We start from the raw sequence: 26,014 nt of genomic DNA, 5'->3' as shown, positions 1-26,014 counted from the left end.
CTTCGCCAGATCTTCAATTTTCGCAAAAGATTCTTTAATTAATTTGAAGACAGAATTATTTATTATTTATTCAATTCTGATTGTAACTATTTACGCAAAAAAATATCGAATTAAAATTATTATATTCTATTTAAGTCATTGTTTCATATATAAGCAAGAATATCTTTAAAGAATTTGATAATATTATCAGTTATATAAATATATGTATCAAATTATAAAATTGAAAAATATATTGAATAATCGATATCACTGAATACCAAAATCTCCTTTAATCAAAAATTCCTTTCATTTTTTTGATAATATTCAATTTTAGCAAAATATTATATTTTTATTTCAATATTATAATAATCATCTAAAAACACAATATGATTGTTTTTGATAATAATGTAGTATATTAAAAAATTCTTGAAGACATTACTTTTTCCATCTGATATTTTGTTCATATGTAAACAAATTATAACTATTTAATGCTACGTAATCTTATTTCAATATTTAATATATTGAAATACAATAATATTCTCAAAATAACAATATTCTTTTATCATTAACTTTTTCTACATTTTCAGTTAATCGTGGCCTTTATCACCTTTTCTTAATCCCATATATGTCTTCATCAATAAAATTCTTGGCGCGTCAAAACAGCGCATCCGGTAATACAGCATGAAGCGCAGCATCCTCATGACAGATTGAAAGAGCCTAGTAAAATCCGCGATGTTACCTCGTTTTTCGTTCGCGTCATCTCTCTTCCAGGAAACGCTAAGGTATAAATCAATACGTTTATGGAAGAACGGAGAGGATAGTGGAACGAGAGCGCGCGGAGCTAAAGAAGACGCTGCGAGGATATCCCGGCAACCCTCTTTTTCTCCTGCCCCTACGCGAGATCACCGTGGGCCCCGCAGCTGAGATTCGCATTAGAGAAATTGTTGCCGTGGGTGGTGTAGACTGCAGCCAGGGAAAAAGATGGAAGGAGCATTAACATTGCTTTGACCAATCAAGCGTTGGGACAATTTAAATAACCGAACTACTGCCTCAGTCTCTTCGGTTCTTTCCTCGCTAGCAGCAGCAGCAGCAGCAGCAGCAGCGACTTCTTGCAGCTGCCTCACTCTGCGAAGCTACTCTGTCTCTTGTGCTTTTTCTCCGCCTGAACTTTTTCCCTTCCGCTCGGGATTCTTCTTCGTCGCCCTTCCGCGATCTGTCTCTCATTCGGCCGTTCATTCAGTCGATCTTCCGTTCCGTATCGAACGAAAGAGGGAGGGAAAGATATGCAAAGTACCTCGATTATCGGGCACAGCGATTTCTCTACAGATATTTTTCTTCCACGAGATGGTTCGGGAAATAATTGGATCTAACGATAGATAGTTCGTCGGAAATTCTCGTTCTTATGGTAATGTTAGGCAATAGAATGAGTTCAACGTCGTTGCAGGAAAGTCGAGATTATTGTCAATACTCGGGAGATTTTTTCCAATTGGTTGGCGAGGTCATCGTGTCAAGCGTAATTTTATTTCGTGTTCTCGGATGCAGAGTGAGATCAGACGAGCTGTGATATAAAACAACTTTGTAGCTCAAGATAATTGCATTTTCAATTAAAGGCGCCTCTAAAGAAAACACGCATTAATTAATCCCTGTATGCCTCGACTTATTTTACTTTTAACAAGCTTAGTTAACATTTATTTTAAAAATTTAATTTTTAACTAAAAATTATTTACCATTTTTTAGCAAATAAAGCAAATATATAAAATACTATAGCTTTTAAAAAAGTTGATGTCATTATATTTATGCCAAGATACCTCAACGCAGAACGATTAATAAAGAGTTTATGCGTTTTTTCAGATTAAAGAAAATAAAAAACTTGATATTTTTTTAAATGTGATTCTTTAAAGTGGTTAACGATTCTTAATTGCGCCTGATGTTGTGTTTATGTTTTGTGCTACACATTAATCCACTTCCATGAGAAAAAAGATATGAGACTCGTCCGCTAGGTGGAGGAAAATTTTACTGCAAAGTTTAGTTGCGGGATTATCGCGAGAGCACGTGTATATTATTTACCTCGGAACTTCGAAGTTGTAAAGCTTACGCAGGTTAATACGTTACACGGGCCAGCGAGACAAGGTGCCTGTGAACTATCCCATGCAATATTGCGACGAGACCGGCTGTTGGTGAATGGCGCGGTAACCGCTTTCTATTTCCAGCGTATTGCTGCATACGTAGATATGATGAACAAGTTCGTACGTATGCGTAAAATGATGTTCAACTTAATAAGTCTTTCTCACAAACCACATTACGTTGTTTGCGAGGGCGCGCTGGTGATAGTAAAAAAAATAACAAGAAAGCATTAAAGATAATTGTTAATTAAAATTTATGCTTTTCCCTTTACGTTCAAAACGTTTAGATTATTTTTATCCGCGATCAATAGAGGAGAAGGGGCTGATATAGCACTCATTTTCATTTCATTAAATAACTTTATTTATAATCAATATTTTATGTTGAAACTTGAACGATTATATTCACCAAAGTGTTGCTTAACAGATTCTAGACTCAAAGTAATGAAATTTATTGCTTAATGAATATTTATTACTTAGGACGTGATATATAAAAATGTGACGCACTGCATAATCGATGGAAGAAGAAAAATGGTAATGTGGCTAGCCTAAAAATAAATTTAACAAAATTGGCTTAGTTTACAATGTTTTGTAAACACAAAATTTTCTTACATATTTTCAATTTTTTACCGTTTAAAATTGTTCTGCGCTCAAAAATGTCATTAGAGACATTATTTTATCCTCGTTTAACATTAAACAACAATAAGTAATTGTTAGAATTTAGAGACCTAATAACAGAGATAATAGGCTGTAATGTTCACAGTAACTGTAATACCCCATCTTCTCCTCTATAGAAAACTCTAAATTTCCTTCCGAAATTTATGGACAATCGTGTAACGATTAATAATGGAATTCCAGGATTTTTATTAATCAATAAAGATCGGATGCAGAATGGTTAATAACTAATTGGAATAGCTGTCATAACGTACGTCGTTATGAAAACTCGGTTAACCGACGTGCGATCGTACGCGGAATAAACGTTTCAGTTATATACCGCAGGAATTTTAGAGTTACACTTTGCAGGCACGTACGACGGGATATGCGAGGTACCTACAAACAACACGCGTGGCGATATTGCATTCGTCCCGGCTGCAGCGGGATAATATGTAACCACGGCTCTATCTACTTGCGGTGCAATACGCGACACGGTCTTGTGTGGTCGTGACACAAATATACCTCCGTTAATGCATCAAAGTGGAACGGCGGCGGTAATTAAAAAGGGTCGCGCAATTCAATGATCCGCCGAGAAACGATTTATGCCGGAATTAAATAACGACCGGCAATTAAATGTCGTTCTTTCGCCCCGCGAGTCAGTGCTAAAATATCGCGAGCGTGGAAAATGTTGCGAGCGCAGTTTACATTACCGAGCCCCATTGCGTCGCGTCGATGCAACGTCGATTTTACACGCGCGATTTTACACGAAATAATCGCGAATGGACATGCAATTGGACACGTTGTTGATACATTGATACCACGGTGAGGAATCCGATGTTTCGTAATTTGCTGCAGACTACCACCAGTCGGATTTACGAGCCACCTCGGGTCCCCGACAAGGTCGTAACAACGTCATAAGAATTTTACATCCAGTGGACGGGTTCCAGCGACGGAACAGCGAGCTCGTTTGTCGGTGCACAGGAGCCTCCCTCGACTTCGCGGACATTCCGCGCGTTACCGTGTCTCGGTGCAACCACTTCCGGTGCAACACCGTGTGGTCGCGCCGACCGCAGCTTGCGAGTGTTAAGCATAAACAACGCGGAGCTACATGTAATATGACGACACGCACACGTCGGGTCGGCGCTGCTTGCACGATGTAATTCGACGTGCTTGAACGCGTCCGCCCAGAAGTAACGTTACAGGAGTGATTAAACAACGAATGAGAATTTAATATCGCGGGTCGAAGTATAAAAGAAATATAACGCCCGTAATTGAGAGAGCGAAATATTCTAGGTATTCACCTTTTTAATATATACAAATTTGCTATTTTATTCCAGATACCAGAGTGCGTATTCGTGTAGCGCGTATTTGAAAATTATTTGAAATGTCATGCAATTATTATGAATCGAATTGTAAATGCACATTGACGTTTGCATCGTAGGTATAATTTAAGTATTGTTAATGTTTTAATTATAACATATTTTATGTAATTTCCGAATATTATGAGTAATATTATACAAATCTCGCAATTATTATGTTTTACAGCTTAAATATTGGCCAACGTTTATTGAAAAGCATATAATATAAAGTGAATGGCTTCATATAATTAATAACTAGCGATTCATTACGTACAAATTATTTATAATCCATCTGCGGGAAATACATTTAAATTATTTATGGCGAATTAATTACAACGATCATGTAATGAATGAGATGGGTTTTATGAAATTTATTATATTTATATACCAAATTTGAACATACAGGTAGTATTCTTTACTATGAGAAATTTAATTGGATCTATATATTTCTAAGAACGTCAATATTAAAATTATATAGAAGCAGAATAAGAATATCAATAAGATATTAAAGGAGGTAGAAAAAGGTTTCGGACAGATAAAAAACCTAAATAAACTTTACTCGTTAATATAGGAAAGGTATAGAAACGAATTGAATATAAAATTCTTTTGTGAGCTACACTCTATTAACCGTAAAAAGTTATTTACAAAGTTACAAAATATTAACCGTACCTGACTCTTCACGCAGTATAAATCTATGGTTTTGCAGAAATAACTCCAGTATAAACAAAAAAATTTTTTTAAATCAAAGAGAATTAAATTTTTTAAAGAATTTTATACTGTTATTTATTTATAGTACATTATATACATATATACTAATAAAATGCACTCTACTTTTTCGATTATTTATATCTTTGCCACCATTTTGTTAATGTTTACTGAATTTTTTATTCTATATATTATTATATATAATGAAAAGCTTTTAAAACATAGTCATTGAGTTTAATTAAATGTATTAACTAAATCATTCGTAATTTCTGCAAAATCGCGTTTGCACCGCGCGACAGGTCAGACTTTAGCAGCTTTATATGTATTATAATATTCTGTAATTTTGAAAATAGTTTTTAATTGTTATTAAAATGTAGTAATATGTATAGAAATATCTCACAAAAGGATTTTATATTCAATTCATTTTTATGCTTATATTAAGTCAAAATTTACCGTGTTTTAGCTGAATTTTCAAACCTTTCTCTATCACCCACCCCCCTTAAAAATGTACATTATATTTTCTCTCTCGTTTTCCCCTTTATTCATTTGTTCTGCCAAATGGTAGAAACGTCGCAATTAATTTTAATCTAATTATTTACAATGTAAGATTTATTGAAAGGGAATATGCTTTTTCTCTTTCTACTTTAGAACACTGTAATTTGCACGAAAAATCCATCAAATCGTCGAAAACCAAAAAGGATAGTGATGCATTGCATTTACGCGATTTACGAGACTTCGATGCACCACGGTCGGAACAACATCGTTAAAATGTTCAACATATTCAAGCAGACGCTGTAACGCGGAAGAAACGCTCAAGGCCGAAAATTACAAGACGCAGGGAGGACACGGGAAGCGACAAAGAGAAGAAGGAAAGAAAAAAGAAAATTCGTAGGATGAAATTAGCCGAGCGATGAGCAAACCGTCGGTGCGCATACCCCAATTACGTGCAGCCGTCGAACATGGCTTCGGGGTATGCAGAATTTCACGCGCTCAGATACATCTAATGTATCTGCACATGTATCCTACGCGAGCTCTGCTGAACAGCAAAAAACACGGCTCGTACAGACTCAGATAATTATCTCGTGTTACGCAACTGCAGACAATCATGATGAAGCGATAGATTTTCAGAATTCAGATAGATCTTGTCGGTGAAAATATCGGGAATAAATAAGCTGTACCTTCAACGTTTTCAGAATGTATAAAACAATAAATCTGTATAAGTATTCAAAAATATATTAGTAATAATATATTGTTTCATATCTCTAATATAATTTTAAAGATATTTATAAAAAGGTATAAAAAGACATAATTAATTTAGAAAAATTATAATCTATAAAATAGGTTTCTAAATAAATAATACTTTCTTTAAATATGCCTTCAAATTTATTCTTTATGAATTGCTTTAAAAAAGTTGTATTAGGCCTGTCAATGTAGATTAACTTTAATTTCGATTTAAATTACTTTCTATCCTTTTCTAGTTTCAAGAATTAGAAAAAAAAGTAAGTTAAACCGAGATAAACTTTGGAATAATAGTGTGACTGAATTAGGATCCAAATAATAATTCTTGTTTAGTTACAGTTTGTGTTATTCAAATTTTGATAATTTGAAATAACATTTAATAAAATCTTCGTTAGATTAAAATAGTGTCAGTTCAAGTATTCTATTACTATTTCAGTTAGTTGACTTATTGTTAGAATAACTGCAATAAAATAGACTTAAAAAAATTCTTATTTATGAAAGTAAATTTTCAGTACGTTAATATAAGAAAAATATAAGTAGAATTCTGGGATTGAAGTTACTTTATATCGATATAAACAAGCCGTAGAGATATAAAGAAGATATAGTTTAATATCTCATTATTATATTTTTAAATACGCGGAGAGATTACCACTTTATATTTATATATGCAAAGTTTCTAACATTTGCACGAGGGTTTTATCATGTCGTTATGCTGCGTATATCAGAGAGGTTCTATCAGTAGAGGTACGATAAAAATGAGATTATTCAGTCGCGTGTGGTCCTGGAATATACTCTTAGGACACGCTAAGCTTCCTATGTGCGTGGCTGTGCTGACACGAATTTTCTACACATGGGTTTCATACATGCGAGTCGTAGCCACGGATATTAACGAGCGTGAGTGCGCCCGCGGCGTGACATGTGACACAATGTACTGCACAATGTGACAGAAGAGTTTCGTGCTGTACGACACTAAGGGACAGCAAGTAATATCGCGTCGTCACACACCGTAATAATCCCGCGTATCGGCTTAGGCTGACGGAATTTCGTTATCGCGTGGCACCCCGCTGCGATCGGGAAGAAACAAGAAAATTACGTTTGCACGAGGAATTACCTTGTCGCGCGGCGAAGATCACGGTTTTTCGCGGTACGACGAGCTCTTAGTTCCGACGTTACTCTCTCGTCTTCGAAAAACGAATCACTGTTGTTATAACATCGTTACGGAATTGCGTTTAGAGGAAGGTTGTCGAAAGTCGAAATTGCATCACTTTTCACATAAAGCTTTATAACTCAGGAGTTATAAACAATATTTTTAAATTTTTTACATCATAAAGTACAATATTTTTCTCTTCTTGTGTAATTGTTTCCTAAATTGTTTCCTTTTTGCATTATTATAACTCGTTTAAATAAGGAATTTTTTGATAAACCTAAGGAAACGAGTCTCTTAAATTGCGCCGAAATCGCAGTAATTTTTTACTGTTCATGGAGTTTACACTTTAGCTTGTTCCATTGTAGGTAAAACTTCATTCTGATAATGTCACCGTAAAAATGTTTCTTTACAAAAATGTGTTCATTTTCTTTCTATTTTATTTAATCTTATTTTACACTTAATCTCTACACTCTTTGAACATGATTCATGAATACCACTGTCCGTATTCTCTTTTGGTAATTTCCTGTCTACTAAAAAAAAAAGCAAATCATTTATATACACAGTAGCCGAAACTGCGATGTAGCAACCTCATGGTGCTTAATTTAAGAGGCTAGGGCAATCCGAAAAATCATTGTTTATCTAATCTACAAACAATAAAAAGTAAACTTTAACACTATTAATCAAATTCTAACGGTATTGTAATCATTACAAATTATCAAAACCTAGTCCATTTATTATAGTTTTTTTTGTAATTTAGTTACAAAATGTGTCGAAAAATAACTACAACAGTAGTAAAGCATCATGGCAGTACTATATATTATAGTTCTCAAATAATCCCAAAACTAGAATAGCAGTTTTACACATAAATTTTTACACTGAAAATAAAATTGATTGATGAAATATTTACTTTTATTTAATTAATGAAATATTTACTAAATGTAAATATATATTTATTTAGTACAAGAACCACTAATTTAAGTATTATTTTTTCTTATAGATTAAATATTGATGTACCGCAAGTAAATATCAGAGTTTAAATATTTTATTGATATTATTTGAATAAATGTTTACTACAATTTAGGATTTTTTTCTCTCATTGTAGGTGAGTCAATCTAGGAGCCAGCGCGATTCTCTATATCATTCCGCTTATTTTTCACGGAGCATTTTCACACATTAATTTCCTTCATCTTGCATCCCGTATTACGAATTCGGTGACGGGTAAACGCGCTAATTTCGCGCTATTCGCGAAATGTAGAGAATGTAAGAGAAACGCCGAAATAGAATGCGTTACCTCTGTACTTACACGCGTGCTTTCTCAATATCACGCACGCTACGTACGCATGAATGGATAAGTGCGCCCTTTAGATGCAACGTAATCACGAAATTGCATACTCAACGATGGTAAAGGATAAAGAGGACACAAGAATCCGATGGAATCTCCACGTTGAAGCGAAATCATCCACTCCTCGGTGATAATCTCAACACGTTACGATGCGATGATGCTGCTGTGACGTAGGAGGAGAGATATCATAGTTTTTAAATATTAATCATAGTCTTTAGAAAAAAGTGGACAGAACATTTTTAAATACTACATTGTAATATTTATATCCCTCAGGTATTAAGAAAAAAAACGTCAATTTTGAATATATCATCAAAAAAGTTATTTAATTTTAAATAAAGTAGTGAAAGCTTTTTGATAACGAACTCCGTATGTAACAATCTCTCGGCCTCGTTCCCCTTCTTTGAAAACTAAGAGAAGAAAAAGGACTTGCGAGAATGCAAAGTGAGATAAATTTCTTTCTTTAAATTACACCTTGAAATATTGCGGATGCAATTTCGACTCGCAGTACGGATTTCTCCGTAATGCATAACTTTAATCTTATCGGAATGGTCGCAGACGGAACAAATTGATTGCCTAAATGAACGAGATCGCGTTTATGTCAATTGTCTACAAATTCGGTAACATTGTTTACAGGCGCGCTGTAAGCGACAAGCGCCGGCTTTAAAGTGATTTTCGATATCGTTAATACCTTCAATGCACCCTGATGTAACTTGATTTCGTTACTCCGCGCAAATCCCATGCAACGAGCCGGCCGGCCGGCCGGCGGTATCGGCGTGTAGTTCGATTTTCGTGACACTTCATTAATTACCGAAGCGCGTTTACCATGTAATTTAATTAATGTCCGCCAGTGTCACGCGGACCGGACGAACGGCGGGCGCGGGCGGGAGAAACGAGGCTCGCAAGTTAATACGCGAACTGTTCGCTGTCGCAATTTTTACGAGCAAACGCTGCATTACGTTAATTGAAACTCACCAACGGCGAGTTGTGCCGCGATCTTGCGAGCTTGTAATTTTACAAGTGCGCGACGATTCTTTTTTTTCCCTCTCCCCTTCCCCCGCAGACATAGTTTCGTCATTAACTCTTTCTACCAATGTTATTTGCCTTGCTCCTTTTGCCATATTTTCCGTACAGTGTGTGTTTATCGTGTTCTTGTTTTATTGTCATTCTTATTTTACACAACTCCAAGCTGAATTTTAAATTAGACGAGGTTTCATTTATATAATGTCAAAAGTAAAAAAAAAAAAATAATATTGGATAACGTTTTATTGAACATAAATTTGACTGCGAAAACTGCAAGATTTCGTCCGGAAAGTCGTAGAGTCGAGAGAACACATTTTTATCATTTTTCGTTTATTTCGTCTAGGTAATCGGTTCAAGTTAAACGATGTTTGAGCAGCGCACCTTGTCGCAATCTAATGCCTCAAAGAAAGGTACGCAAGCTGGTGATGGCTCGTCGACAAGAAAATCTCGCGGCCGGGGTAGCACACGGTAACAGCCAATAGTGCGCGTAGCGGAGAACAACGGTTTGCGGCCTGGCACAGGAAGGTTGCACGGGCGCAGGATAGGTAGATAGGTGACTGAGGATGGGACGTACAAAAGCTTTCAACCTCCCATCGTCCCTATGTTACCTCCGTTTTACACACGTACGTGCCGCATTCTATACGCGCGGGTAGCGCGACAAGACCGTCTCGAATAGGCGGGAATCCGCCCTAACTTTATGCGGCTCTTATTAAATTCCAGCCGACGAGAATCGCTGAGGACGACACGCGAGGCGCACCATTATTTTGCGCCTGCACCCCCCATCGTTCACGCGATATTCGCGCGGAAGATCCGATTCGACCGTCGCGTCGACATTAATTAGTACGAGGATAAGGGATAATTAGTTTTTGTTACGGCACATCGGATTAGATGGGATTAATTTACAACGGAGGTGGCTGGTAGTCTTTTCGAATTGCAGCGATGTACGAGAGATCGTTATCGATCAAGTGAATGGAAACGACAAGAAAAATCGGCGTGTAACGAATATTAGGAAGGAGTCATCGCAGTTTTGTTGTCAGGCTGAATAACCTGTTGAATGCACTTGAAATGTAGCATTTTGTTTACGCATCACTGTTTTCGCAAAGGCTTCTATGTGCTCTCATAACAGTACGGAGATTGTTGGCAATTGTATTAAGATAGAGCCAGCGTGATAACAGAATTGAAGCTAATGCTTTAACCATATGTGACATTATCATAGGAAATTGGCCCATTTGGTCGTTAACGTTTAAAATGGTATTTAACGTTTTAAATGGCGGCTTATAGTCTCTAATTATCGAGTCTGATGCTAACTCCATTTCGACCAAATGGGCCCTTTCCGATGATAATGACACATATGTATAACGCACGCAAGCAGAATACAAGAAATACCACGAAATTCTCTAACCCAAAAAACATTTTTCAAATTTATTCAAAATATATTCCGAATTCTTTTAATACTTCAATCAAAAATATTAACTTAAAAATTCGATTTGCTTATTTCTGGATTTTTCTTCGATACAATCTTACGATATTTTTCGGACGAATATAGATCCTTTTTCTTCAGATAAGTTTTTCTAAGATTTGTGATGAGTATATTTTAAGACAAATCTCAAGAAAATACTGTTTGTTAAAGATAACTAGAAAGAAGAAGAAAAGTAAATTGAGTAATCGCTTTTCTTGACAGAAAAATTGATATTTTTCCACGAGAAGAAAAACTAGAAGACCTATACATTCGCGATCGTTGACAAAGAAAACTGTCATCTCGATGTCGGCGAAAACCAGTTATTTGCGAATCGTACTAAAAATGGGGAAAGAGAGGAAAAAGAGGGGAAGATAGAGAAAGAAAGAGAGAAAAGAAAGCAGAAGCAAAAAAAGGGCGGGAGTCGAGGAAGGCAGGGGAAAAAATCGCTGCCTCAGAACTCTCGCGATGTAGTTGGAATAATTTCGACGTTTGCATGGATGAGGGTGCTCTACCGCCGTTGCGTTCAACCCCATCCTTTCCCGACCTCCCTTTTCTCGATCCGGTGCCCTTTTCCGTGGTGTGAATTCGGCATACCACATGGCGGCTGCGACTGTCGTCTTTTAGCGCGCGAGTGCGCAAGTTAAGTCTAAATAATGAATCCGTACGACGGGTGAGGGCGGCGCGCCTCGTAGATTCCGCCGCCGTTGCGAATCCTTTAGGACTGATCTTCTACGAGATGTTCCTGCAAGTTGCTTGGTCGTTACCTGAATACTGGTAAACTCTCTTCTATCGCGGAAAAGGGATTCGAATGAACATCCGGCGTGGAACATATGTGTTCCGTGCAATGGAAACGACAGAGGGAGTGAAAGAGAGACGGAACTTAAGTGTCAGTCGAAAAATATACATAGGGAATATTTTAAAAGAGATTTCGTTTTTCTCTGTGTGAAAGCTGATTCTTGAATTTAACGCGTTAACTTTTTGCTTTTGCTGTAAAAAGAATTATAGAAAATGCAGATGCAGCCAGTTGCTGATTCGGATTTGAAGATTTCTGATACCTTGCCAGAATTGTGTAGCTGAATTCTAAAATAATTCCATATGAACTTTCAAATGACGTACAGTTATATTTATTGCATTTTTTAATATGAAATGTATACTCGAATACCCGTATTAGAGATGTGCGAATTATTCAAATACCAATCACATCGAATTAGATCATACCTGATTCGATAATATGAACAATAAAGATTTCTTTGAAATATTAAAAACAAATTAATTATGCGATATAAAGTTACTTTAAACATAATTTTATAAAATTTAAAGTAATTTTATATCATATAATCAATATTATTTTTCTTACATAGAAATCTTTTTTATTGTCTATATACATAAATTTAACCTAATAATAATTATGCTGTTAATTAAAAGTGACAGATTCTAGCGATTCGATTCGATTCGATTTGGCATCAAAAAACTTTAAAAGTCCATATGTCTAATCTGTTCAATCTGTTTCTATTATAGATAAATATTCATATTAGTGAGTTTGTTTAAATAAAGTAAAATTTTAAACACATTTTTTTTTATAAAAATAAAACGCCATGATAACAAAATTGTCTTATTATCAGCGTATTAAATAGCTTTCTTCTTAATAAAATAACCTTTTTTAAAGCATAACTTCTTTTGCAACAAGTGATATTTTACGTTGCTGGAATAATTTATATAGAATATCTGATAGGTAATGCAGAGGATTATAGGTAATAAGATGGATTTATAAAACTGAATTTGCAGCCTTCTAATTCAGACGTGGGTAATATCACTGAGAGAAACAGCAACCGTGTGAGATAATAGTTTCATACGATTAATTATAATGAGATTGAATAATGAATATGAATAGCGAGAGTGAGGTAACCCGTGCATTTGGCAACCGCAAATCCTTTGAGGCTGATCCCTAGATGTTCCTGCAAGTTGGTTGGTCGTTGCCTACACGGTGGTTTACCTTCTACGGCATATGGAGCAGCTTATTTAGACGTTAGTGGATTCTTGGTCATAACTCATGGAATAATAAACCCGTAACGTCATAAAATAATGTATGTGATACGATATGAATAATCGTAGTATAACCGCGTGACTTAACGAGCACATGGGCGACGTTGCTGCATTACGGATAGAAAATCGTTGCAATTTAATCTCCCTAAATCGCTAATATATGTCTATTGTTTTAATGCATATTTGCTGATGAAATCGTCGCACAACGGCGCGCAGAGATACGCGTATAGACGGTGAATCAAAGGCAATTAATTTAATGCGTCTACTATTTCCTCCAAAAGATCTCTCTGCGAAATTAATACTTTCGCATGTTGCGAATTGAAGTTTGCTACGTTTGCGATACGCGCAAATAAATACAAGAGAAAAACAGGCGGCTTGTAATTAACGTTAGTCAATATTATGATTTTTCTTCTTTTTTTAAACGCGGCACATTTTGCCAAAGAAATACGCGTGATGAAAGAATTGCGAAAAAAAAATGAAACTCAGAGAGTTACGAATAATTATAGAGTATATTTTCGGTCACAAACACGCCAGGCGGATCTTCCGTTGTGTCTCTGTCGGCCGCTCGCGAATAAGCCTCTCTCGTGACGGCGCCTATGTAATTTTGCGTGCATGTAAAATCCAGAGAAAATACCTGGGAAAGCGGCCCGGTAATTAAACTACTGTACCGTGTTTGTGCACAGAACTCACGCCACAAAGAATATACGACACAACCATAATGATATCGGGTAAGCTGCGTGACGCGCGACTCTTTTCATCAACCGATATATTTCCTCCACAATAGTGGATGAGCGGCAGGATATCTAACCAAAAAAAACCAAAAAAAAACACACGATACAGTAACGAAAAATTATTTGACTTTATCACTCGTTAAAAAAGCTTGCTTCATGAATAATCTGTCAGTCATTTTTCCCAGCTACATTTTGTTACTTTCCGACATACTAATTTCTGTAAAGTGAATTATATTTTATTCATTTTTTTTTTGTTTATTATGATTACTGGATTTTTATTTAATTTATAAAATTAATAAAACTAAGCTTACATGACAGATATGAAAGTTGTCGTTGAAAATTTGATAATGCAGCGTAAAACGCGATAAAAGTATTTTTTCAAAATTAATAGTTTAATTACTTAAAGATTGATAAAGCGAGATTTTCGAGTAGAGCTTAAGGGAAAATTGCCGAAATTGCATCACTTTCAAAGTCTTATAACTAAATCGCACTGTATAAGTAGCTAAAGTCACGATGTGTTCTTTACTAATGACGAAATCTATACTAACTTGTTTCACATAAAACTTTATTCCGATAATGTTGCAAACAAATTTTTTTACGAAAATGCTATATTTTCTTTCTACTCCATTTAATCTTAGTTTATAATTTCTGTTATACGGAAAAAACAATTTTACTGCAGCTTCTAAAAATTTAACTAGATACAGAAATTAATTTTATGTTAAACCATCAAAATAATTATGTAGGACGTCCAAGCATGATAATGTTGCTGCAAACAGTTTTGACATTCTAGCAATCAAGTTAAACATCTGATACAATTTTTTAAATGATTCAAAATATTTATATTCAGATCTATATTTCAGTAAAATTGTCCAGTCCGTGTACTCTTTGAACACGATTCGTAAATTCTGGATATTACTTTCCAAATTCTCTTTTGTCTATTTCTCGTCCGTTATAACAACATTATAGTCAAAATTGCGATTTAGACAACATTGTGGTGCAATTTAGAAGAATAGAATATTTCGCAAAATTTGTAAATTTATAAACAAGAACAAAAAAAATTTTAACCCTATTAATTTAATTCTAACCATTACAATCATTTTAAATAAAAATCTAGAGCAATTATTTTATTTTTTCTGCAAATCATCTGTAAATTGTATCAAAAAGTAACTATGATATCACCAATTTCTGTGAAAGTAAATAACAAGATTCTTATTGTGCCTGACGTCTCGAGTGTAATAAAGCATGGCAGTAATATACAGTTCTCAAATATAGAAATATATACAAGTACGGCAGTTGAGTTTTTAGATGAGATAGTATAATTTACGAGTCTAATATTTTGGCAACCTTCATCTATTCTCGGTTTGATGGTAACACAATCATTGTAAAAAAAAAACACAATTGCCATTCTTAAATAAATTGCGAATAAAACGAGGCAGTCAAACACACCGACGAGAAAATGTAATCCATAAGCAATGTAATTTTCTTTTTACAATTGTCAATTCTATGTCGGATGGTAAGATCGTGACGTATCTCACAAACTGTATCATCCGATAGGAATGATGCGGTGCATCGGATTCGTGTGATTGGCAGGTTGTAGCCTGTAAATTGCGTGGGTTTGTTTTCCGAAATGGGAATACCGCAGCCTGTTGAAAAATACGGTTTATTATTGCCACAAAAGCAAATGCAGTCGCCACAAAAAGCGATATATTTTCTGCGGGAATTCAACAAAGTTCCCCACTGCATGATTACACGAGAATGTGCGGATCGCTATTGAAATGTTTTGAAAGGGGACGAAATAAGCTTTTTGCGGCTCTATCGTGAGGTATATTTATTATTTTCTTGTTTTGCACGTCGATTAGCTCGCGTACTGATTTTGTCGACACAATTTGTGAAATCTATATTATTCTAAAAAAATATATTTAATATCATATCAAGAACGTTGTTCACACAGAGATTACTATTTTTTTTTTTTACACGTATCTCCTCTTTTGAATATTTCGCTCGTAAAAGTATCCGGGCGTAGAGAATGAAATTGGCGTCCAAGAAAGAAAATCTAGGTGCCCCAGCGCGATCATCCGGCCATCTATTTCAATATTAGTGCCCGCCATAGCATTCGCAAATAAAGCGGGCGGGAACGCCAGTGGAAGAGGTCTAAAATACGACCGTCTTTAGAGAACGGAAATGTTCGGTGTACTCGCGACTGCGAGACTCCGTGTAAAATGGCTTTCCAGCGGCTACCGGTGTAAAAGCCAGCCAGTCCAGATTTGGGGAACAACTGCAGTCGTCGTGAAAAAGCAAATGCAGCTGCAGTGCGAAATTCTCTTTCTCTCACTCTCCCCTCTCTCTCTTTCTCTCACTACCGTAAGCATATCATAGCTACCTCTTCTCTCTCTCTCTCTCTCTCTCTTTCTCTCTCTCTCTCTATCTCTCCTTTTATTGCTTTTTCGAAGTTCGTAATAATTTTCCTGACCAAACTCAATTATTTTCTTTCCCAAAAACCGCTAATTAGCATGAAGCAAACTGTGCCTAATTGCAAATAAAACATTCAACTTTCTATCTAATCTTGCAACAAACTATATAGAGTGTATTAGATTACCCTTATTTTTCGGCAATAAATGGTTGTCGAGGAAAAAAATGTTCATTACCAAAGCCTATCTGAACTGCTTAACGGTGATATTTCGGTTTTTTGGAAACTACCAGAAGTAGATTAAATTTAGCTCAAATCTGAAATTTTAAGTGGAAATATAAGTCAAGTAGAGTATCATTGAACAGGGTTTTAAAAACATACAAAAATATTTGCTTAAATTTTTTTTCTGATATCATTTACGGCTTTCAAGAATAATAAGGAAATATCAAATGAGTAAAGTACCGCGGCAAAAATATTGGTAAACACTATTTATGGCACATGAAGTACATGCAAGCATATAAACTTGCATTTTTTTTAATGCGCATTTTTTTTAATGCGATCAGTAAAGCGATGATACTTATGAGTAGTGTGATACGCCGAGGTATAACAAGGTACGAATTATTGAGCCACAATACGCTCTTTGCGTATTTACGAAATGCACATGAACTATCAAAGTTTAACGAAACAAAATTCAACAAGTAAAACGAATTTGTTAGCTTCGACGCATGGCTGTCGAAGCGCAAATTCAAAGGAATTACAACGTGACACGTTTAACAGAATCGTGCTTGACGTAGAGGAAGTAATTCGAGACGCACAATGGCTCCGTGTGTGTGGGTGTATTCTTATTGCTCAGAGGGAGGGATGATTTAGACAGAGAGATGAACGTGGCGGGGAAGAACACGAGAGGCGGTTGTTGACACAGACGACGAAACGAGACGCGAGATGCATTATCAAGCGTCGAGACAAGCGCTCGTGCCCCTTCCGTGTACGCGGCTTCGTTCGAGCACGCACAAATGGAGCTCTTACCCTCGGCAAAGTGCAAAGCGAATGCATATTGACTCGCGACGTTTCTACAGACCAGATTTCGCGTGAGGCGCTCACGTGTACGCGCGCGTGAATGCGCGCTGCAGAATCAAGCGCCATACCGAGAACTGGTTTCTCTTATTTGCCGCTGCGTCGGCGTCGTTAAGATGTATATACGTTAATTGTTGCCGCGAGTTCCCATAAAGAACGATTAGGTGAATCTCAGAAAACCATAATCAATTGGAGAGACTGTTAAGTGCAGATAGTGCGTGAATAAGTCTCCTACGATTTTGTTTGCATTTAATTCTTATATTTTAATTTCAGAGCTAGCAGAAAGATATTTGCTTGCTAAAGAACGAAATCGTTATATTCAATACTGATTTGGGTGATATTATTAATATTGTATATTTAATTTCTAATTAAATCTCGAATTAAAATCTTAAATCTCTCTTGGATATGTAAAGAGAATATTTTAGAAATCGCCAAGATTGTTTCCTATATTTTTCCAATGTCTTTGAATAAACTTTTTTACTCTCGCAAATAATTTTTACAGAGACTTTATAGTCCATATATACTAAAATATATAATTATATACAATTATATATAAAAAATCTTTTTCGGGGATATTTGATTCTAAATAATCAAAATAATTTTTTTGCTAAATTTAGAAAATTATTAGTTGAAAAATTACCAAGAGTTAAGGAAGCGTTGTGACTTTTTTAAAGTCAGATTACTTGATTTCCGCTCGCAAAACGAAACAGATTCGCTCGAAAACGACTACGGATTCTTCGGTAAAGTGGAAAATGATTTATATGCATGCAAGGTTAACGTGGTGTAAAGAGAGTTCCGCGCTTGTTCTGCAAGCTGAGCTACGTTTAAGAGCGAGTTTTATTAAAAATACTTGGACTAAAGATAGCAAACAGGTCGGAGATTTTTCCCTTTTCCTTTCTCCGGTTGTTCTTTCATTTCTGCTCGGAAACGCACTAATCCGAACCGGTGATGATGGTAAATGAAAGCAAAAACACTAGACGAGGTTTTGAAATAAACGCAAAGAAGTAATCGACATAGTGCAGGTGGTGCAGAGGCTATAGGGCGACTCATTTCATTTGTAACGATTTTTGTTATTAATATAAATATTATGTATTATTTTTGTGTGCTGTATTAATTCTAAAATTAATTTCTTCAATTCTCTCTTCGACGTTCAGACAAAATTTTAATATAATAATACTTTAAAAATTAAAAAATAAATTCAACTGGCGTGTTTTAAATTTTAATTCTGCTATTTCTTTAAGGAAAGAAAGTATTCTCAATTACTATTGCCAACAATTACTACTGCCAATGACTTCTAAATCAAGAGATTGTTCCAATTAGAATCAACCCGTTAATTTTACTCCTCCTTTTCTTTTATTCCTTTTAGCCATTTACCCGAGAATTGTATCCCGCGTCCACTTTTTCTTCGCGCGCTCTAGCATTCCTACTATTAAAGGGCATCTCAGCGTCCGTCGGCGGGAAAGTGAGCCGCCAAAGAACCACGCGACAGCTCCTCTCGCCTGGGGTTTTTAATTTGTCGTGCAACAGCCTGTACAGCCTCGGCCCTTGTGAAACTCGAGCAGTTTTTCGCGGAACGTCGGTCGCGAAAGAAGCGGACGTGCGCTGCAGATACGCAAAAGAAATCTCTAAATGGGCGCCATATCGCGCGCGTTGTTACGTAGAAAAGAAAAATAGTCGCCTCCCTTGGGTGCTTGCCTAACGGATTTTCTCGGTCTATTTTCCCTGTCCGGCATCCGTTTCCTCATGCGCGTAATTAAACATCATGTGTGTACAGCGTTTTTATATCATGTATAATGACGTAGTAATTAAGCGCGACGTTGGCCGGAATGAAATAAAACCAAAGTACATGTTTTGCACGCACTTGCAAATGGATATGTTCTTGGACGACGCTCGTTTGAAATGGAGGAACTTATTGACGAGAAAACTACAGGAACACTTCCCCTTGCGGTTTAGAAGTTGTCAGACAATCGAGCACTTACTTGTACGGAAGAAGCACCGCCGTAAAGTTGATGGCGATTGAGATCCGCGGGCCAGAGGTGATCAGATACCGGCAGCGGATGTTTGGCGGATACAGCCCAGGATATCCGGGACTGGCTAAAACGCATCCGTCGTGGCAATCCGTGTCTTCGTATACCGAGTCGCATTCTGCGGACAAAAAGAATACATCAGTACTTGAAATTCTTGTTTACCTCTTTCTCTTTTTCTATCAAGTCTTATGCACACATATAGGTGAGATTGCACCGTGTACTTAAGTTATTACATTTTCTATTTGGTACTGATTTATACAATGAAAAAAAGAAGCTTTTTATGTTTAAGTAAATATATTTATTCTTTGATTGAGAAATAAATATTTGCTAGTATAAAATAATTTATTTTTAAAGTTTGAAAAATTTTTGTAATTAATTAATACTTATTTCACTTATTGAAAAAAAGCATAAGATATTATTTAATAAATGATAATAATGGAAAAATAAAAATGACGTCAAAATAAAATTGGTTTAAATTTATTTCTACAATTGATATATTTTTGTTCATATCAATTATTAGTTTTACCATTATGAGATTTATTAGCATTAATTATCAGTCTTAACATTAATATCATTTATTATAATTTGTGGTGGCGTGATTTAAAACATTTGATCATTATCTGCTACACAAATTGATAAAAAATTAGCATCAATTGTACTTGATTTCTTAAAAACCTCTTAAAGATTTCTTGATTTCTTGGTAGCATGCGTAAAAAAAATGTTTCATTAATATCTCATATCATTGCCTCATCAGTAATTCGAAAAAAATATATATGAAAGAGATTTTATCGTGTTTTTATTCAATTATCGGAAATATCAATGAATAAATGCATTTTAGGATCGCAAATTTTAATGTTAGTTAAGGACTCACATTATAAAATTAATTTTTTCATATATTAACACAGAGCACATATTACTATGTTTGCTACGCTGCTGGTGAAAATTTTTCTGTAAGCTCATTAAGGTGCAGGTAATCATTGAATCAGTTAAAGCGACGGTTTACCTCAATTTCCGTTTATCCAACCGGCGAGTTTTGCTGAGCGTAAACGATTTGCCAAAAGAGCGAAAATAATTGATATGTCTGGCGGCTTCGTGAAAAATTCGAAAAGTGGAAAATGAGCGGACGCGTCAGCGACAACACACGCCGACCAATTAGAACGGGCTAACGAGATATCTCGTATTCGCTTCGCATGATTCTCAATTAATATTTTCGAAACTCGGCTCGAAATATTGCCAACTAGGCCGAAATATTGCCTACACGTATATTGTTATTCGATATACGACAATATCAAACGCAATACCAATTTAGTCACGGGCCATGGTTTACAACATGTAAATAACTTCGATGATAATTATTACGATATGCGACATAATGTAAATTGGATTAATGCTTATATACCATAATAAATACAACGATGCTAAATAGAAGAAGAATTGATTTATAACGATTTATAATAAATGGTTTTGTAATGCGAGAACATTAAACATTAAAAACAAACGTGTCTTGTAATCGATTCTTTTTTAGAGGCTGTGTGCTTTAATAGATTGAACATATCTCATATAAATATTATAATGATAAATTGCACACAAGCCTCGGTATTTGATATTGGCGATTTGTACAATTCATCACAAGTTGGGATATCCATTATTAATCAAGATCCGTATTATATATAAAGTATTGAAGTTCAAAGCTGTTTTCGAATAGGCAAATCAATGCGCCCGTGTCGATTATTGTAATATACAAACGGTGATTGACAAACCGTTACGCGTCCAATTATTCCACTTTCATAACGCACGCAAACACATGATTTCCATAAATGCATAATAGACTCGTATTCATTACTGCCAGCTGCACGCGAATACGAAAAAGGCATTAATAACACTTTAATATCACAGCGACACATGAAGTTTGTTTAACGGTACAGATGAACTTTTATCTTTGCCGTAAAACAAGACCACAAAGGATTTTGACGTGCTGTTGCGTACGGTTGATTTCTATTTCATCTATCTGCATCACCTGTGTCGAGGTAGTTTCACCGTCGTTTCTCTTTTTGCGAAAAAAAAAGAAAAAAAAAGAGAAGACGCGCGGCTTGATTTCCCTCTTCTCATTTCTTTGCTCAGCTTTATAGTTCCAGCGTATGCAATTGTCATAATGGGCGGCTCCATTAGACGTGGTACGCGTCCACCTTCGGGCATACGGTTTTTTTCAATTTATATAGTGCCCTTTGCATTTCCACCGCTACGATTCCCCTGCGTAAAGCGCTCCTTCAGCCGACTCTCTCGTAAACGACCACGCCCTTTTCACTTTTCTACCTTAAAACACGGAATTTTCTTCGTCCTTCGGTTTCTCGTGTCCCCGAGGCGTTCCTCGTCTGAGATACGCGCCTTCTTTTGCAGCCTCGATTGAGCCGCTTACGATCGATTAACGCCGGCCGTCGCGTCGGCGAAAAAAAAAGCGCGATGGCGTCGCTAATTATTTGATAACACAAGCGCGGTGAAGTTGGCACTAATTTCTTAAAGATACAACGCTCGATCCAGTCGGATGACAATTGAACCGTATAGTTAATGGGCGTCAATTGTTTGGCTGTTAAAAAACTCTTGAGCTCGTTAATTGTACGTGTAATTGAAAGAGTATTGAGTTTTATTAACCAAGCGTTAGTTTGTTCGGAAAAGTTGCCTCGTTAGCGCGGACACGGCTCAAACGGATACACCGGTAGCCGTGCTAATGACATCAAAGGAAAAGTTTTCACGACACTCACTACTACATGATATAAATATAACTGCGATTACCAGTGGGTTATTATTCGCCGACTTTGTCTCTCTCTCTCTCGTATAACAGCGAATATTAACAAAAGAATATTTTACGCAATTTAACAAACAGAAAAAGTAAACTTTAACGCACAATCAACTTTAAAAGTGACATCTGATTGCGTTACATTTGAACAGGACTTTAATCGCTACGTAAATAACTGCTGTGAAGAGGGAGACGTATAACTATATATTTTCGCCCGATTACGCATTAACGAAACGTCGTCAGTCGTTTTTTTCGTAAAGCGCAATTGCCATGTTGGAGATCCGCCTGCCGAAGAACTCGCTTGCCGCTTGTGCCTTTAAGTGCGCAAAGGTGAAATGCTTTAATACGGCGACAGAAGGGGAGAGAGAAAGTGAGGACTCTATGTAAATGCCCGTAGAAGACGCGCGAAGACTCCTTCGTGGCGGGCGCGCCGTAACGAACCCAAGGCGGAAATGCTGCAACGAAAAGAAAAGAAAGAGGCAGAGGATGTTCATTCCTCCCGTGCAGTGGAGTTTTCACGAGTCAACGAAATTTTTCCACGGGGGACTCTCCTTTCCCCCTCTTCCCGTTGCTCCATTCACTCGTCGAAGAAACTTGCGACACGATGAAGCGACAGGCTCTTTCACCTCGCGACCCGAAACATCGCGCGTTGCGTTTCAGGCGGAAAAACTGCGAAAAGTGCATAGGCATTGAAGGCGAAAAAAAAGAGGAAAAGGAAAGAAAAAGAAAACAACGGAACGAACTTGCAATAAGCGCAATTAACTTTTCAGCGAGCACCGGCTTTAAACAAGCGTGAGCTTTTTTTCTTCGTCTAGAGAATGCAAATTTTTATTCTTTATGAATATTATATTAATTTTTTTCTTTGTATATTCTTTATTAATATTGTAGAGGAAGCTCGTTGATACCCCTCCTCCCGACATTCTACTTTGTTTTTGAACTACGTTGTTTATATTTTTTAAACAAAGACTAAGAAAAAAATTTTGAAAACATAAATACAAACTAGAAAGTATCTTCTATGAAATAATATAGCAATTTTATAAAATTATTTCAAATTTTCTAATAATCGAGTTTTTTAAGATAAGCAAAAACGAGTGTCTTTTAAGTTAAGATATGAAGATCCCCAGAAGCTTTTCATTCTTCGATGTAAAACATTTTTTACAAAATTTATACAAAATACCTTCCACAAAACGCAACATGTAACGCGACAATATACTTATAAAAATCAAGTTAAATTAATCGATAGATGTTACAATACTGTGACCTTTACTAGCTTGTAGTTTGTTCTATCGACAGGTATGTTAATTACGGTGCACTCTGATTTTATGTTTAAAATTACATGAGAAAAATAAGAAAAAAATATATAAATAAAACAATTTTAGAACACTACAAATATGTTAAATAATCTAATATTATCAATAATATACTCATTATTGTTTAAACTACGTAATTTGCGAAAGAAAATTGTAAAAATATTATTTACGCATTTGAAGAATTTCTTTTTAACTGATTTAATTTAAAAACAATCCCATGGACATGTGAATAGTTGGTGTTACCTTTTTAATTATCTAACCAGGACATGTTTTTACGGAAAAAAACAATTTTACAAAAAGAACAATTTTTAGAAAATAATTTTATGTTAGGTCATCAAAATAATTATATAAGACGCCCAAGAATGATAATGTTGCTGCAAATAGTTTTGACATTCTAGCAAACAAGTTAAATATTCGATACAATTTTTGTAAATGTTATTTTTGTAATGTTGTCAATATATTTTTAAATCTATTTATTGGCAAAATTATTATTTCAGTGTAGAAGTATTAATAAAGTGCAAAGTTTAGTTTAAAGTGTAATATTGTTTTAAAATACTTATATCGGTATATAAGTTGCAACTGGCCTTTGTTATATTATAAATAGTTCTAATCTTATAAAATATTCTGACTAAATCAAGTTTTAATTACGAGAAAATTAATGTATCTTTATTTTAATGAATATTCACATAACTAATTAATTACAACTATATAATTCAAAGCGCGCAGTTTTTATTGAAATTCACAGGTATTGATCGTTTGATACGTTTTGGTTTTTAAATGAACGGTAACGTAGGAGATCATGGGAAAACGCTGTGAAATAGTGCGTGAATATACCGCGTTATTTCGGTGCAAATGTTTGTCGACGCGTTTTACTTGCCCGGATGGATGTTTGTGAATTGGAAAATTAGAAGGTGGTTGGTTGTATCGTACGTGTGCACGCGTGTGCATTATTGAAATAATACATACAGAAAGCGTGTGTCGCTAACCCAATTATAAGTTTATGAAAAACGTATTTGTGAAATGTAAATAAAAGCAATAACAAACTTGTCAAAATATATATTTTAACTAGAGTTATTTATTTGAAAACTTTTCCCTTTATTACTCATCTTCTTTCCACAATTTTCTTTCTGCATTAATTCCCTTATACGGAGAAAGACTTTCTGACATTTTTAATAATTAACTCTAGTTATAGACTTTTTGGCAGTATTAATAATTAACTTTAATTGTAGCTCTTCTGATGTAAAAATAAAACAGAATCATTTGGAATTTCAGTAGACGCACGTAAAGAAAAAATGCGTTGAGATTTGCGCGCCGGAGTTTCAGTGGAATAATCTATCTTAACTGCGCCAGCTAAGAGCACTTCACCCGTAAGTGCAGTTTACGTGACCGTGCGATCGCACGAGAAGAGAAAAGGGAGAAATAAAGTACAGCAATAGTACAAGCTTATAAATTAGCCAGGTTTCTTAGTGATTGCTTCATCAGTCGAACAACATTAACATTACCTTTCGATTTATTAACATTTCTCAAACGGAGATGCTTTTATCAGTTTGACTTTGTATGTTTTCTATGTTACTAATGGCCGATAAATAAATACATAATATCAATTCAGAATGATAATAGACGAGAATGTATATGCAGATCGTAAATCAAATCCGTTAGATTAAAGACAGAGTTAAAGCATCTATGTAAATGTTGTTTCTTCTTTCGCGATTTACGCCCAGGCACATAAAAGACACACATCGGCGCATTCTAAAAATAATATTCTCTTTGGACAGCGGCCTTTCTTCGTTGTACAATAGCTTCCTCTTCTTATAAATCACCCAGGAAGACGTCGGCCAGTTCTTCTGAGCGGGAGATAAATTCGAGAGCGGAAGGGCCGACTCCCTCTTTCCTCGTCCAGCGAGCGAGCGCGTAAATGCACATGTGGGGAAACCGAAAGAGGAAGCGAAAACGAGAGAAAGGGAAAGAGCGAAAGAGAAGTGGAGCCAGGTCGAGCGGTAAGACTGCGGATCGTCTTTCCATCCACGATTGATCTGTTTGTCAATCGGGTGGCGCCTCCTGATGTTGCCTTTCTCTCTCTCTTCCTCCCCTTCTTTTTTCTTGCTTTTTCTCTCTCCTTTCTCTCTTTTTCCCTTTATCCGCGCGCTGTCTTTCGTTTCCTTTTTCGAGGACACCCTTTCCCAGTGCTCTTCGTCCTGTACTACGTTAGCTGCCTCTTGCACGTTTCCCAATAGGACGTGGGCCGACGTCAAAAAAGACCTCTCTCATCCGGATGGCGGAGTGACAGTCACGTCTCTCGGTCGTACGTCCTGTGCATATAGATCGCCCGGCGCGGCCTTCTCCCAGGGATAATCGAGAATCGTTGTCGTCTCGTTACAGATCGCCGTATGGAGGAAAGATCTCATCGAAGTCGCTTCAGACTGTCGCGCGCAGATTCGCCTACATTCTTTTTTGTCTACAGTCCTGTTCACCTTCCTTGACGCACCCATCTTTTTTTACCCATCCCGTGACGAAAGAAATTACTGATTGCTCCCGTTATACTATTTTCTTCTTTGTTATAAACTTTAGTCAAACGCGCAATGTAAGCGACGCACTTCACAAACGA

General features: G+C 36.0%; 1 protein-coding gene across 6 annotated transcripts in view; it reads right to left on the bottom strand.

Moving 5' to 3' along the window:
- The window catches only part of LOC105196718, a 367,858-nt gene that overhangs the window by 51,049 nt on the left and 290,795 nt on the right, over positions 1-26,014 (bottom strand). For all 6 annotated transcript variants that reach the window (XM_026134882.2, XM_026134881.2, XM_039447669.1 and 3 more), the window contains one exon: positions 19,258-19,423. In XM_026134882.2, coding sequence (XP_025990667.1) covers positions 19,258-19,423 — 166 coding nt within the window. The remainder of the gene's footprint in view (positions 1-19,257; positions 19,424-26,014) is intronic.

The sequence above is a fragment of the Solenopsis invicta genome, chromosome 3, assembly GCF_016802725.1.
Source record: "Solenopsis invicta isolate M01_SB chromosome 3, UNIL_Sinv_3.0, whole genome shotgun sequence".
NCBI classification, from domain to species: Eukaryota; Metazoa; Arthropoda; class Insecta; order Hymenoptera; family Formicidae; genus Solenopsis; species Solenopsis invicta.
This window is presented reverse-complemented; position numbering and strand designations above follow the sequence as displayed.